This window comes from Myotis davidii, unplaced genomic scaffold (genome assembly GCF_000327345.1).
Source record: "Myotis davidii unplaced genomic scaffold, ASM32734v1 scaffold238, whole genome shotgun sequence".
Taxonomy (NCBI): Eukaryota; Metazoa; Chordata; class Mammalia; order Chiroptera; family Vespertilionidae; genus Myotis; species Myotis davidii.
In genome coordinates, this window is record NW_006293779.1 from 1,101,323 (window position 1) to 1,117,672 (window position 16,350).

Here is a 16,350-nt window from a genome sequence, read left to right on the forward strand (position 1 = left end):
TTCCTCCCGAGTGACTGCTACAGGCGCTTGAATTTCCTATTGTGGGTTTGGGTGACTACAAGCTAGTCTGCCTGGGACACTCCTGAGTTATGCCTGATGTTCTAGCAAAGTTCATGAACAGCACTCCATTGCACTCTCAAAAGTGCCCCTGTTTACACAATGAATCATATGTTTGCTTTAATTGCAGGGTCGTATATTCTACTTACGAGCTGATTGATTCTTACTAATATGAAATCTGAAAAGAACAGGAGGTGAGAAGAAGCTGGGATCCGTTGTATGTATTTATCACTCGGAAAACTCATCAATGATATGAATGCTGCAGTCACCCATTTACCAAAACCCTACTCGCTGAAATCTGACACTGTAAAGTGAAACCACAGTTGAAACAGCGTCATTTCTGGAACCAGGGAGACCTAAGTTCTGCCCAGCAATAGAGCTGCGACCTTGGGAAACAAAGCTTCCTGGGCTCCAAATGGCAGCTCCGCGCAATGCGAACACCACCTCTGTGGACCACGGCAGGGGTGTTGTGGAGTTTAGAGATAATGTATGCAAATGCCTGCAACGGGTGCCTGATAAAGCACTCACTCAATGACACGTCACTGTTCTTTCCTGAAATAAAGTATTCTTCATTAAAAAGATAATGAACAATAGGAAACGGGCCATAATCAAAATAGGTTAGGCTACTAAAAAGGCCTGAAGAAGGAGTGAAAAAGGAAAGCTGAAGTAAAAAATAAATCTTCTTATGGAAAATAAAATTATTTTGCATTCTCAGCACCAGTGGAACAGGGTGAGCATGTACTAATGTTGTTCCTCTCCTCCTTCATTTTCTGTCATTGCCATATTTCCCCCATCTTCAGATCCTTCAAATGCTAGAAAATGGATAGAGTGAGGAATCTGAGATTGGTGAGGAAAGAGAAGGGAGAGGTCGGCGTGGGTGGAGCTGCCCAGTTTACCTCCTTGACTGTATGTCTAGTCCTCTCCCATACAGTAAAGCCTTGTGGAGCAGACTGCCTACAGAGATCGTGGGCGCTCTGTCCGTGAACAGTTCAAAGGTAAAAGAGAGGCAAAGGCAGGGGGCGGAGCAAAGGATCTCCTGAAGTCTTCCTAAGCTTAGGATTCAATGTTCATTTTCTTCTAAAATCTCTTAAGGGACAAGCGACTTGCTCATGCTTCGTACATTTTTTAATAGATTACAGACTATTTAAGGAAATCCCCTGCAAATTTAGAATTTAAAGTTTCACAGTAAAAACTGATCCACAGTGAAAGGTATTTTTGTATGTGGCTAAACAAAAACTTCAAACATTAAATAAAAGCCATTTGAAAACTGAGGTTTCGACTATTTTGAGTGAAAAAAAAAAAAAGACATGGAACACAAAACCATAGCATATAAAGCCACGGAAAGTCTGTTCTCTTCCAAAAGGGGTATGATTTACAGAGTAGTACCAACCCAGGAAAGGAAAGTTTCTAAATGGCACAGGAAGAATGTGACCCCCAGAGTGTTTCTTGGGAGTGAGTCACTTAGGCACAAACGAAGTGAATGTCGAGATGCTAATGGTTTACTCCATTCATAATCCACACTGCCCATCCCCAAGTGAATCAATCTCTTTAATTTTATACATTAAATGAGTCAACATCTGAATTCATTTCATCAGCCTTTAGTTAAAAGCGTTAGCAACTTTGTACGTATTTTCACATTCTATCTAACTTATTATCAACATTAAAATATAGAGCTATCAAAACCATATGAAGTAGATGAATTTACACCCAGATGGCACAATTCAAAAGGTCAGGAGTGGAAGTTAGGAATAAAAAAGCAAAAAAAAACCCTATGATTCCCGTTACCCCTGATTGCAACCTTGGAGTGTGGAAAATAGAGAAGAGAGAAGAAACTAAGCAAAAGATAGGTCTTTCAGTGAAGAGGGACCATCACATTCAACCCACTTTCTGGAAATCCACATTGGCCATCATTTTTGAATAAGCCTAGAAAGTCTACTGGGGACATCCGTGCAGTACTCAATGTCCTTATTTATGTGACATTTTCCCTAAATGAAAGTTATTAGAAACTTCAGTGGCTGTTTCCACAAATTGGTCCTCTAAAAGAAGACAGTAATATCAACAGAACAGTGATACTAAGTGAAATTAACTTTTGGAGATTTAGAAAACACACAAGTTTGAGAGATAAGGAAGTCTAAATGAGAGACAATTATTTAAAACAAGTTATTATGATGGGAGAATAGTTTATAAGACAGACATAAGGAGCCACAGTGATTTCAAGGTGGCAGATTCTAGACTTAACAGAGAGGTTTTGAAAGCATTTGAGAATATCAACCAAATCAAATAAAAATTACTCAATTGAAGCAAATGGGAAATTCCTTGAAGAGTAAAATATTTTTTAAAAAAACTTACAAAACTCTTCAGTTATACAAAGCAAAAAAAGATGACTGAGAAAAGTATCACTCCCTTCCTTGGCAAAAACGAGATGAGTAAGTGTAAAAACACTCCACTTGAAACAAGTTACCTTTGTTTTTCTAAAAAAGTATTAAAAATCAGTTTTCCGGAATTAACGCTACATACAGAAACTAAAAATAAAAACTATATTTGGGGAAAAGGTAACAGAAAGATGTGATTCTGGACTTATTCTAATCAATAGGTTCCAAAGAACAGATTTTATAGAATAATCAAAGCATGTGGGTGTCAACGGTCATTTGACCGAGAACTGCGATAGTATAGAAGCATGAGCAAGAAGAAAAGGGGAGAGTACTGGGTCCTAGTTACTATCACTTGCTTTTTTACAATCATTTCTTCATTTGAGCTTTTTTCTTTTTAAGTGAATTTTGAAAAGTTAGAGTATAACATAAAACTACAACAGCAGTTATGTCTGTTAATAAAAACTTCATTTAAGAAATTTAACCTAAGAAATCACAACTGCACTGACTTTTTATAGGATTTGAAACATGTCATTATCATCTTAAAAGCTATCCTGTTTTCTCTTCACCTAAGAAAAGAGACCCTGTTTTATTTAGCATATCACCTCTTAAAAGACATTTTACAAAATATGCAATCTGAGTGAAGGAGGCAACTCATAGCTGTACTTATTAAAAAAAAAAACAGAATGGGGTCAGAAAGTGGCTCAGATGGCTCAGATGGTTGGACATCGACCTGTGAACCAGGCGGTTGCGGTTTGATTCCCTGTCAGAGCACATGCCTGGATTGTGGCTCAAACCCCAGTAGGGGGCATGCAGGAGGTGGCCAATCAATGATTCTCTCTAATTAATGATGTTCCTATCTATCTCTCCCCCTCCTTTCCTCTCTGAAATCAATAAAAATATATTTTTTAAAAACACACACACACAAAAAAAACCCACACACAAAAAAAAACTTTTCTCAGACCTGTAAGGTTTCTGGAAGTGCAAAGTTTTGCACGATGTTCTACAATTCAATGAGAGTTCTTTGAAAGTTGAATGCCCTACCATTAAAACAGTGATCGTAAGGAAACAGATGTGCAACATTAACCTGCAAAGGAAAGAGGACATGTCACTTACATGGCTTCTTGGGGCATTTCTGGCATTTGTGAAAGCCCCAGGAGGTCCCCACGGTTCCACAGCAGTCCTCCTGCTTGGAGAGGCCAGGGAGCGCTTTGCCACACTGCAATGATGGGGTGTGAAATACGCAGGTTAATTGAGTGCAGGACGCCCCATTCTAGAGCACTGCTGAGCTTCAGCCACATTATAAAAGTCATGTTGTTATCAACAGAGTTAGAGAGGGGAAAAACACCTCTAAAACTTCAAAACAGAACACCATGACGGAGTCAAGACCACACGGAAATGAACAGGCGTATTTCTAGAGCTTCCTGGCATTGCTGGTCTTATGAGAATGTGTGATTGTTCAGAGCGCTCTATAAAACTTACGTTTCCAAGCCCTTTTTTCTCTTACTAGAACCTGAAAATGTAAAAGATCAACATAAACCTTTAAAATTTTAGTTTCAACTATCAGCGGATCATCAGGAAACGGCACTCCAAGGGCAGGGTAGGTGTGTAAACCTTGAGAATGTGGCACAGATCCCATCTACAAGGGGCTGTTGGTCTCCCTGTAACCCCAAGGCCCGGGCAGGGAAAGAACAGAAAGGACAATACACGAAATGCTCACTGGCTGAGCCAGATCAGCTCTCACAGCTCCAGCAGTGGCGAAGGCGCCAGGCAGCCAAGCGGACTGACCTAGGAGGTCGGCCAAGCTAGGAAGACACTGGCAGGTTTAAACGAGACCAGGAGGCAGAAGAGCAGGGCTCGGAGGTCACTGACCAACTGGAGCTGCCCAATGTAAAGATCCATCTCATGACCTGGGTCAACCACAGGAAGTCAGGGAAGATGCATCTCATGACCTTGGTCAACCACAGGAAGTCAGAGGTCTGAAGAGAAACCAACTCAGTAAGGTTGGGAAGGTCTAGGAAAGCAGGCCCTGCTCTGTGTGCCGAGCCTGAGGGCAGCTGTGCAGGGAGGATTACTCCACCCCTACTGTGCAGGCTAAGCCCACATCTCAGGGGTCAGTCCATGGCCTTCATCTGCCTCAGCCTCCACAAAATCCTCTAGCGGTTTCAAGAGTCATCTTTCCAAAGACAAATCTGATCACATTCCTCCACGGATGACACACCGGCAGTGACTCCCACTGTCTGAAGGCTGCAAACGCCCTGGCCTGACAAAGAAGGTCCTTCCTATTCCTGCCTAAGACAGCTTTTCTGACTTTCTCTCTGCCCCGCTTCACCTCTCTACACCCATGCTTTAGGCTTCCTAAAAGACTACAGTTTTCTAAGCTGTCTTTCCGAAAGCTGTGCCTTCTCTTTCTGATGGCCCTCCCTTTTTCCTTTGCCCAGAGAAACTTTCTTATTTCATGAGCCCCAACTCTGAGTAACCGTCACGGGAAGCCTCATGTCTCCTCAGTTTTAGCAAGTTCCTCCCTCCTCATTCCTCCGGCACTTTTCTCACAGTCCCACAGTCTCTGCAATGCATTTTACTTGAATGTAGACGTATCTTATTTACCTTTATATTCCAGTGCACAGTGCACATTGCAAATGCTCAATAAATGCTTGAGGGAGGGAGAGAGAGATGCAAAGAGGGAGGGAGGGAGGGAGGGACCAGTTGCCATCCACCCAGTGCACATCCACCCAGTGCACATCCACCCCACCTTTCTGTGAAAAGCAATGGAAATCAGCCAACGCACAGAGGCCAGTGAGCAGGACACTGTGGCAGCAAGTCGGGCAGGTGGTGTGCCTTCCAAAGGCAGCAGGGAGTAGACACGGTCACCTGGCAGCCTCCAGGGACAGTGTTCTTTCCCATGGGTCCGGGCATGCTGCATTCTGACTGAGGCGCTAAGTGACCAAATTGAAAAATGAAACCAGAGGTGGCCCAGCCCAGTTCATGAATTTTCAGTTATATCATAGCTTTGAAGTCATTAGGTTGTGTGTTTGTTTGTGGTTTTTAATGATTCTGGCAGGATGTTGTGTGCGCTCCAAAGCTGGAACATGGGGGGGGGGGGGGGGGGGGGGGGTGGGGGGGGGGGGGGAGGAGACAAATGTAATACTCTTTGTAATACTTCAAGCAATAAATGGGAGAGAGAACACATGAACAAATGGAGAACGTGAGAGAGGAAAACCACAGACTGGCTGATTGAAGTAGTACCCAGACTCCTTCAGTTTAATCTCAGAGGCTGCCATGTGAAATGCAAGGCAAGGATGAAGAAAGAGGCAGCCATGCTCCAGGCATACGACTAGGAACACAATGGTCATGTTAAGAAAAGGTGAAGGGATTGAGAAGTACAAACTGGTAGTTACAACACAGTCACCGGGATTTAGCTAGAGCATTAGGGAATATAGTCAATATACTGTAATAACTACGTATGGTGCTGGGTGGGTACTTGACATACCAGGGGGGAACACTTCATGAAGTATACGACTGTCTAACCACCAAGCTGTGCACCTGAGACTAATACAACAGAATATTGAATACAAACTGTAATTGAAAAAAATATTTTAAAAAAGGACACAGCAGTCTCCACTGTGGCGATCTGCTGTCTTTCCAGTTTTGTCCATCAGACTTATGCGAGACACCAGTGCACATCACATGTTGATCACTCTTGTATCAGGCTCTTCGGGTTCTTCTCTTCATCATGCAAAACTCTCAGCACTCACTGATTTTATATGCTCAAACATTTAGTAGCAGTTAAAATCCAATTTTCACATTGGATTCCCAGAATGTTTGACTTGGTATGACGAAAATAAATCATGTCTCTCTACCGGGCCTCACAAAAGGTACCAGGTTTTCGTTACAGGACTCGGGCCGCTTTATCCCAGGGCTTTGTTTTTGCAGGTCCACAGCCAAGAGCAGCACAAGCCTTCCAAATTGATGAAATAAACGGCCGTGTAGGTGGTACCAGACACTGTGTTTCTTCCCCAAACTGGGTCTGCACAGCATGAGAACAGGCTACAAGGGATGAAGGCAGGCTTACAACAAGGCACTAGGTTCTAGGTATGTACCCCTTTAGTGTTTGAGCTATGAAGAGCTTTCAACATGTGGCCAGAAACTCCACCCGAGAAATCTTTGTGGCCATGCTCAGGGCTCTCGCACGAGACGACCCAATACCATAGGTCCTCCCTGGATGTGGGAAATAGTTAGAGGAAATGAAGGCAGAGAAAGGATCTTCTCTCCTCCATGCCGAAAGGCCACATGGGAGAGGCCACATAGAAGAGGATGCTGGAATTCAAAGTCTCCTCTCAGACGGGAGGATTCTGCTTCTCCATGAGACATAATTACATGGACACAGACTGATTCTGCCTAACTACATTTATATGCCCAGATTGAGGTGAGTTTTACAAGTGAAAAACACAAGTGGAATTTCTCCTATGTGAATCATTCACCACATTTTCAAAGAAAGCCAGTCTCTCATTTCACGGCATACCATGTGCATAAGCAATCCAGGAGAAGCGTGCTACACTTACAACCCAATGTTCAGCTATTTCAAGTCAGAAAGAAAATTCTATCCTGTCAAAGGGGCAATGCGCTATAGCTCCCCCCAAAATTCACACCACTCCATGCTGCAGGTTAGGGGACACTGAGTCCACACACCCATGCTAGGATTCTGCAAATGCATGACCCATGTAGAGCAGTGCAAAGGGAACAATGAAGGTTCTTGTGAGAAACCGCCTATTGTCTTCACTAGCAGAGAGGTTCAGACAGAGAACCAGGAAGGCTGGTGACTTCTGAGGTCCTAGCAAATGTCAGAGCTGTGCACCACCTTTGTTAATCCAGATAATGGTAGCTGAAGCAACCTCCCCACCTTTCCTCATGTAAATCCTTATTGATAAAATAGTCTGTGTGTCACTGGAACCTCCCTGCCTAAGGGCTATGGGTGTATCCCATACCAATAAAAGCTTGGAGAGGCTTGAGCACAGGAGGAAGTCCTTCCCCTCGAGTTGGACTTACCAGCCTGGCCCCCCAATATTCCCAAATTATCTCTTGTCTCTTCTCTTTCATTTGTGTGCGGCTCCTCTTCCAGATCCTGAACCCTGAACCACGCGGGACATAGAGGGAAACATTTACCACAGGTTCTGGCAACCATGCCCCGTGGGTACCAATTAAAGGAAGTAGAAAAAATAAACACTACCTGTAGCCATGATGACAGAGTTCATATATGTTAAAATGTGTTTCATGAAGCTAGTTACATGATGAAGTAAGACTAGTTACAAGTCCTATTAGTAGGACTTGCGGCTGCAAGTCACAGGAAGAGAGGACCCAACTCATTAAGCAGGAAACCATTTCAACATTTAATGCCCCTCAACAATGGAAGATACTGACACCTTCACTCGGAGCACAGACTGAGTGAACACCTCTCAGGAATGCTCAGAATATAAAGCAGATGACTTCTATGGTGTATGCCAGGTCTAGGGTTCTATGTTCAATATACTGTATACTGATTTTATATATATATGATTTAGGAAATGTAAATTAGTAGACACTAGAGCCAACCTCAAGTACCTCTGTTGCTCTCACATCTATAACAGGACCATGTCAGATGCACTCCTAAACACCTCTTTTGTCTTACTTCCTCACTCATCAACAGCTCCAGAGATGCTCACTCCAGTCTGAGCCTTCTCCTACAGGATCATGCAAACTATATGGAAAAGTAAAAAAACACACACAAGTAGAGATACTCCTGACCCTGATTAACCAGTACAGTGACCATGATTCTTAGAAAACTGGGTGCATGAAAATGACACTTTGACCCTGTTGTTATATCTCCTTGAGCACCATGCCTCAGAAGGTGAAGCTATTCGAGAATCATTAGAATTACTTCACGAACATCCATGTTATAACACAAAATTATTACATTGTGCTGGGAAAAACCTTCAATGTTGAGTGGTTACGAATTAACAGACTGCAAGATTATGTACTTTTCTAAATCTTGACCTGGTTGAGAACACTTATCAGTAGACTTCATCCTCAATTTTGGAATAGTGCCATAGTACTTTCCTGGCCAACCTGTGATTACAGATGTTTTTAGAGCTCCCTCTAAATACATAAGCTGGAATGATAGCTCGAAAACTTATTTGGCAATCAAGGCTTACAATTTTTATTAATTAAAAACTCACCACTGGAGTTGCTTCAAAGATGAACAATAACTTGAAGAGGCTGTGATCAATACTGGAGATTTAATTTTCATACCATAAAATTACTGGTACCTACAAATCCTCACTCCAGGAATGTTTGCTTACACAGGGCCAGGTTCTGGGAAAGGAAGACCCAACCATGGGAAAGAGAAAGAAGAACTGAACTGACTCATTAGACCTGGATGTAAATCCCAGTTCTCTCTGATGAGCAGTGAGATGTTCAACAGATAGTCCAGCCTCTCTGTGCTAGTAATGACAATAATCCCAACTCCAAAGAACTGTAGTAATATTGATTCATATCAATCAAGGAGGGCTGCCTTTACCCCTCTGTGGAGACTAGAAAAAGGTGACCCTTTGGGATGTTTTCTGCACTAGGTCATAGCATTTGGAAAGCAGCGTGTGGGTTGGCGCTCCATTCATCCCCTCAGCTCGTGTACAGTGTGAGTATAATCTATAAAGTGTTAAAGTGCTGGTGATTTGCATAATGAAATACTCTTATGAATTATCTTTCTCACATATATATAAAAAAAAGCATTTTATTTTATTCTCATTATACAATGAAGGATAAAACATTTTGAGTTTGAATAAAGATTGTCTTCTCAAAGAGAATATGGCACTGAACCATGGAATAAATAAAACTTAAAATGTTAAAACATACAGATTCTTTAAATGTCTCTAAAGATTACACTGAAGTTATACATGAAAGAAGAGAATGCTGATTCATTGCAACCCTTGCAAGAGTACACAGGACCATGGTTAGGCAAGAGCTGAAGCAAGACAGTGACTCAACTGCTATATTGAGGAGAAAGAGATTCCAAAGAGATAGAACAACTCTAGCTACACCCAGGGCCCACCACCAACAGGGAGAGGACCCAGGGTGAGTAGGTAGGAGAAGGGCAGACAAAGGCAGGCCCAATACAAAGAATTGGGGAAAGTCAGAGAATGAGCTGGAGCTGAACCAGGGAGAGTATTCCAAACTTTCAACTCAATTTGTAGTTGGGGATCAAAGGAGACAGGGAAAGGGAAACATCCAGTTTCTTTTCCCAAAGCAAAACGGTTTGGATTGCTTCCAATTTAATATTTGGCATCTTCAAAGTAATGGCAGACACAGAAATATTGATAAAGAAGAAAGAAAGAAGAGGAGAAGATTAAGTGTTTTTATAAAAGTATAATTTTTATATCTGGTGATTCCCCTCAAAAGTAAAAAAAATAATTATTGGGATAGAGTATATCATTAATGGGGGGGTGGAGAAATTATATGTAAGGTAAACATGACCTGTAATCATCAGAGGACAAAAAAAAATGAAATTGAGTAATTATCAAAGGCTCATTGATTATTCTCAAATAGCAGAAAGGACTTAAGTTCAACATAAATGATCTCTTTTTTTAACAAGACATATTCTAACACAAAGCAAACACCCGGGCATCTCCATGTTCAGTAGAGTTAGTGCTTTATGAATGAGAACTTGACCTTTCCACACAATCATGTTCCCTGTGGGCCCCATAAAAGGAAGTGTAGAGATAACAGTAGCTGAAAAAATGACAAGACATAACTTTTGAAGTTGGACCAACATGGGTCCAATTACCACCTACATGACCATGGACAAAGTTCTCAACCTTTGCCTACTTCCTCCTCAATATAATGGAACTAAAAATGTCCATTTTCACAGAGCTCTCAAGAGGACTGAGATAAAATACACAAGAGACAAATTCTACATAAAACAGCCATAGATGGTCAGCATCCATGAGAATCACTCTCAGTATTAGACTCCTTCCTCCAGGGCCCCCATTTACAAACAAAGGACCGAGGAATGTAACAGTTACTCCACATACAATGTCCCAGAGTCAACTTACAAAGAAGAGATATGTAAATAAATAGTTCAGATAGACATAGAAATAAGAAAAATAAGGTATTCTTAAAATTTTACTTAAAATGTCCAGGTTTTCACAAAAGTGTTCTGGCTAATAAAGAAATGCTCAGAGAATAAATGCTGTGAAGGATTTGTAATTATATTAATTTCATCTTAATTCTACTCAAGAAGCACAACCTGGTGTCTCTGAATTACAATAATTCAACCAGTAAAATCAATGTTCAAAAACAGCAGACAATTTTACTTTAGGAACATCAAGATCTTCCTGGTCATGTACCATGTCTTGGTGCCAGAAGACCAAGACTATGAAGCCAAAATAGTGGAGCCCACTCTGCATCTCCTCACTGTAAACATCCATGGTCCAATCATAAGACACTGGAGAACATAGAACTCCCTAACACAGATCCCAGAGAAATATCTGTCCTTTCATGTTCGGCTAGTGATGTAGACTGAATGTGTGTGTGTGCCCCTCCCCCCAAATTCACATGTCAAAGTCCTGACCCCTAGTGTGAAGGTATTAGGAGGCGGGGCCTTTAGGAGGTGATCAGGTTTAGATGAGATCATGAGGGTGGGGGCCTTGTGATGGAATCAGTGTGCTTATAAAGAAAGGAAGAGACCAGAGCTCTTTCTCCCTTTGCCAAGGTGAGGGTGCAGCAAGAAGGTGAGTGTCTGAAAACCAAGAAGAGAAATCTACCAGAAAGTGAATCTGTCAGCACCTTGATCTTAAGACTGACCATCTCCAGGACTAGGAGAAAATACATTTTGGTTGTTTAAGCCATTCAATCTATAGTATATTGTTATGGCAGCCCAAAACAACTTATACAGATAGCCATGGTTTCTTGTGAATCCGCCTTCCCCAGAAGAGATGGACTAAGAGCCAGGATGAAATAGTAGAAAGAACAATGGAGTAAAAACCAAAAAGCCTAAGTTTTAGTCCTCACCAACCACAAACTCAATGCAAGTCATGAAGCAAATTAACTTACTTCTCTGGACTTAAACATTCTCATCATTAAAATTTTATGGATAGACTAATTGCTAATACCATTGATGTGCCTAAAATCTATGATTCTATGAGGGTATCCTGGGAGCTATGGTGGAACGGTGTCCTGTGTCATGGCAAGCCAGTGAAGGTCAGTGTTCCTTAAATGTCACCTGCCTGCCAGGTTGATACACTAGATTCTGTAATGCCACCTGTTATCTAGTCCTAACATGATGCTCTGACCTGGACCAACTTGACAAATGATGTCCAGAATGGGCCTTCTCTTCTCTATCCTACCTCTTGCCGACCCCTTCCTTACCAATCTATACTCATAAAAAAAGGCAGCTCTATCTTCCTGGAAGTCATTATGGCTCTTCAGTGGCTCCTTTCTAGATTATGTTATAATAACTAATTATAATGAACTAGAGGCCCTGTGGACGAGATTCGTGCACTCAGGGGAGGGGGGCGTCCCTCAGCCCGGCCTGAGCCCTCTTGCAGTCTGGGAGCCCTCGGGGAATGTCTGACTGACAGCTTAGGCCCACTTGCCATGCCGTCAGTCGAACATCCTTAGCGCAGCCACAGAGGCAGAAGAGGCTCACTGCACTTACCAGCTGTGAGCCGGGCTCAGGGCTTCGGGGTGAGCAGCGCTCCCCCTGTGGGAGCCCACTGACCACCAGGGGGCAGCTCCTGCATTGAGCATCTGCCCCTTGGTGGTCAGTGCACATCATAGTGACTGGTCATTCTGCCATTCGATCAATTTGCATATTAGCCTTTTATTATATAGGATGATAGATTATCAATAGGCAAAATATCAAAAAGTATTGGAGACGGTTACAGAGATGCAGATGTTGTCTGCCTTGAGCTGTGACCATTATCAAGTCACATTAGAGTCAATCAACCCATACTGCCCAGTGTCCCATAAATCATGACATCTGTGCCGTTGCCATGCTCGCTTCCGCCCACACCCAGAAGTACCTTATTCCAATGTTCTGCCATAAAACTCTCAGGGATTCTGGCAGACAGAAGTTACAACCTCAGTACAATGAATCTGGTTGAGGGATGTGAATGCCATTTTTGGAAATCTTGGACTTCTTTAATAAAAACAAGAATGAGGCTCCTTATGGGGAAAGTTTTCACTGTATGTAATGGGTTGGATTAATCCAAACCTCTGTCACAGACCTTCTTTGTTCCTATCATCAATCTTTTTGCTATGACATAAACACATCTCCCCTCTGGCAAAGTAACTTTTGCCCATCTTCCGAGGAAATGGAGTTCTCCTAGCCTCTGGACCAACTATAGCTCCAAATTAAACTGAAAACCCCCCTGAGAGCTCTTCAATGTCCATGTACAAGAACATTAAGTATGTTTATATCCGTGTGCCAATAAGAAAGAGGGTCCAAATCTCTGAACCCTATCACTAATGCAGCTACGGCAACATTATTTGATCAACTTGTTCTAAAGGCCCGTTGTCATGAAGGAGAATAGTGTACGATGGAGCACTGGCAGGCTAACAAGCATTGTCTCATAAGAAGAAGAGGGAAACGCTTAAATACTTCCAGATTTTCTAAAAGAACTTGTAAAAAATTTGCTTTGGCTTGAGCAGAACATTCTTCATCAGCAAGGTTGGTTGTTGTTTTTTCAATCCACCAGCTTTCTTTTGTTAGAGTAATTAAAACAACGTTAGGTAGTTTGGGGTACCTGGTACCACCCTAATCTTCTGATATTTCAGGCTATTGATTTTATAAAGTATCAACTGTGACGGGGGCATTAACTGCTGGAAATGTATCCGCATCGATTTCTGAGAGTGTATTTGTTTAAAGCCTGCTGAAGCCAAACCATGGGCTTCAAGGAATTCCAGACAACTACTTTAGTTTATGAAACGGTATTTTAAAAGTTACACCAAGACAAAAATGGTTTTAAAGTGCCACACAAAGGGAAATAACTCTTAAGCGTGAAACTTCTGATTTGACATCTTTTCTAAAGAAATGATGAAATTCGGGCTGCCTATTTTATCCATCTCTACAATGATTTGAGCATGTCAATAGTCAAGTCTACCAGGTGGTGATACATGTGTGTCTTGCTATTCTTAAGTTGCAAAAAGAGTAGCTAAGTATTGTCATGACTGTATTTCTGACGTGCTAATTCCTATTAGCCTCTCCTTGCAGCAAAACAATATGAATGACATCATACATGCTAGTGCTAACTGGTAAAAATATTAAAAAAGTTTAAGTTCCATTACCAAGGATGTGTCTAAAAGGATACACTCCTGTTGAGGGAGGAAATACAGGTGGGCATATAGGCATGGTTACTATTACTATGGCAACAAGATCACTCCCAAATGAGGAGCATAAAGGCCTCTTTTCCCCAATGCTTATTCCTACAACTGTATTGAAAGACATTTTCTATATTAAACTTCAATGTCTGTCCGTTTCCTTTTTGTCTATATAGAGATATTGAAAGGAACAAAAACCATGTGGGGCCTCACAGCACTATGTACATTGTAACACGTGCCTCATTGGGTTAAGCTTTCCATTTTTGTGTGTCGTATCCAAGTACACAGAACTCAAAACTAATAATTACTTGTGGTTTGGTTGCAAGTAGCATAGAAAAACTGCATGCCACAAATCATATTAATAGCTTTTTTTAGTTCTCTGCAAGCAGGGAATCAAGTCTGTCTCGACCACTGCTCTGCCACTTGGCAGGAACATTTACAGCTCACCTAAGAACCACTTGCTTCCCGCCATGTCCCAGCTCCCTAACTATATTAGTCAGCTTGGGCTGCCATACAAAATACCACAGATTGAGGCGGGGGAGCGGCTTAAACACAGACACTCCTTTCATCACAGTTCTGGAGGGTCAAGTCCAACCTCAAGATGCCATCAGGGGCCGTCTGGATGAGGACTCCCGTGCTGGCTTGCAGGAGGCCATTGTCTTGTTGTGTCCTCAACATGGCAAAGAGAGCAAGCTCCCTGGTATCTCCTAAGAACACTAATCCCGCCGGCCAGTGTGGTTCAGTGGTTGAGCATTAACCTATGAACCAGGAGGTCACAGTTCGATACCCTGTCAGGGCACATGCCCAGGTTCTGGGCTTGATCCCTGGTAGGGGGCATGTAGGAGGCAGCCAATCGACGATTCTCTCTCATCACTGATGCTTCTATCTCTCTCTCTCTCTGAAATCAATAAAAACATGTATTTTTTTAAAAAAGAACACTAATCCTATTATTTTCAGGGCCCCATCCTTATTAATTCATTAATCTTAGTTACCTCCTTACAGACTATCTCAAAATACAGCTGCAATGGGGTTAATGCTTCAAGTTATGCATTTGGAGGTGGAACACAATTCAGCCATAACATTGCCATAAAACCATCAGTGAGAGAGGGCCATGTAACTCAGTCTGTGTAATGGGCTACGGGGAAAGTCCTGCGTATCCCCTGCAGTAAGCACCTCTCTCCCTCTGCTGCAGGAATTGAGGAGGCTGTGTACTCTAGACAGCACATCAGGAACATGGTGAAACCACCATTAGCCTGAGTCCCTGAGAGGTGAGTAGCACAGGGGCCCCTGCTCCCCTGGCAGACATCTAGTGCATACAAAACTGAAGTTTTCGTTGTGTTTGTTACTACAGCACAACCGAGCCTAATCTGACTGACGCTCATATATTTACTAACTACTCACCTGTGCCCAGCACTGAGCTCAGCTCATAAGAGCCCCGCCCTCATGAGAAAGATAAGCTTTGGGAGGTGCTGACTTCTGAGAGAAGTCTCTTAAGTCAGGATGGATTTAAGAGATCATTCTAGGTGTTGTATCTGATATTTGTATAGCTTGCTCTGTCCACAGATCTGGTGCCATTTGTTAGTATCAGTGGGATCTAGGATCGTGGAAAAGAAAGATGTCAAAATCATCATAGTCAGAGGACTGTCGAGCTAAAAGAGGTCTCGGTAGTCCTCTCAGCCAAACCAGTTATTTGTAAAGTAAAGAAACTGAGGGCCAGAGAATGGTGAGTTTGCCAAAATGGAAAAAAGAGCTATCGACTTGGAAATAACAACACAAGTCTGTCCCTACCTCTGTGAGCTTCAAGTGTCACTTAGGTAACTGGGAGACAAGACTACCTACTTTTCCTTGTTTTGAAGTTGTTCTGAAGGTCAACCAAGGCCATAACTGTGAATGTTCTCTATCAGCTATCAATTTTATAAAAATACACTGTCTTCCTAAGATGCCTGCCCCAAAGCCACAGGATGTTAAGACCATTTTCTTAACAACTCCATTAAAGCTTGCACAATCTAAACCAGTCCTCCTCAAGGTGGTCATCTTGAAGGCACTTCTGTCTTTGTTCAAAATATTTAGAACTCCTCTGTCTGGATTTCAGAGTTCTCTTCAGGGCTAAGGACATGTTCTTTTAAATACCCTCAGTGGTGGCAAACCCCTGCTCCCTGGAGGCTGAATTGACCATAGGAAGTTTCCAGTTCATTGAGACTACAGTAAATGAGGGAGCTGCAGGAGATTAAAGAAAGACTGACTTTTCTGTGCCGCTCATAAACTGGTTCTGAAACAATTCTTTTGAAACAAGAAATTTTGAAATACAGCCACAGTATTACTAGAGTAAATGCACAGTCTCAGAGAGAGGTCTTGTTGAAAGAGAATCTCCAGTCTATATCTATATATATAAAAAGCCTGTGGCCACAACGCTGTAATGCCGTAATGACCAAACAGCCGGTCACCGGGAGGTGCATTGATGGATCTCACTGGCGCGGTGGGTCTGGGTCTGGGGTCTCGCACAATTTCGGTTCACACAGTGTGACCCACAGGCTCTGATCGCAGCAAGGCTGGTAGCTGGCGGAGGGAGGGG

At 42.4% G+C, this 16,350-nt stretch overlaps 1 protein-coding gene across 1 annotated transcript in view; it reads right to left on the reverse strand.

Annotated features, from left to right (window-relative positions):
* The window catches only part of LTBP1 (latent transforming growth factor beta binding protein 1), a 196,666-nt gene that overhangs the window by 132,724 nt on the left and 47,592 nt on the right, over positions 1 to 16,350 (reverse strand). The window contains exon 4 of the mRNA XM_006767564.2: positions 3,543 to 3,645. Within this exon, the coding sequence (XP_006767627.1) occupies positions 3,543 to 3,645 (103 nt within the window). The remainder of the gene's footprint in view (positions 1 to 3,542; positions 3,646 to 16,350) is intronic.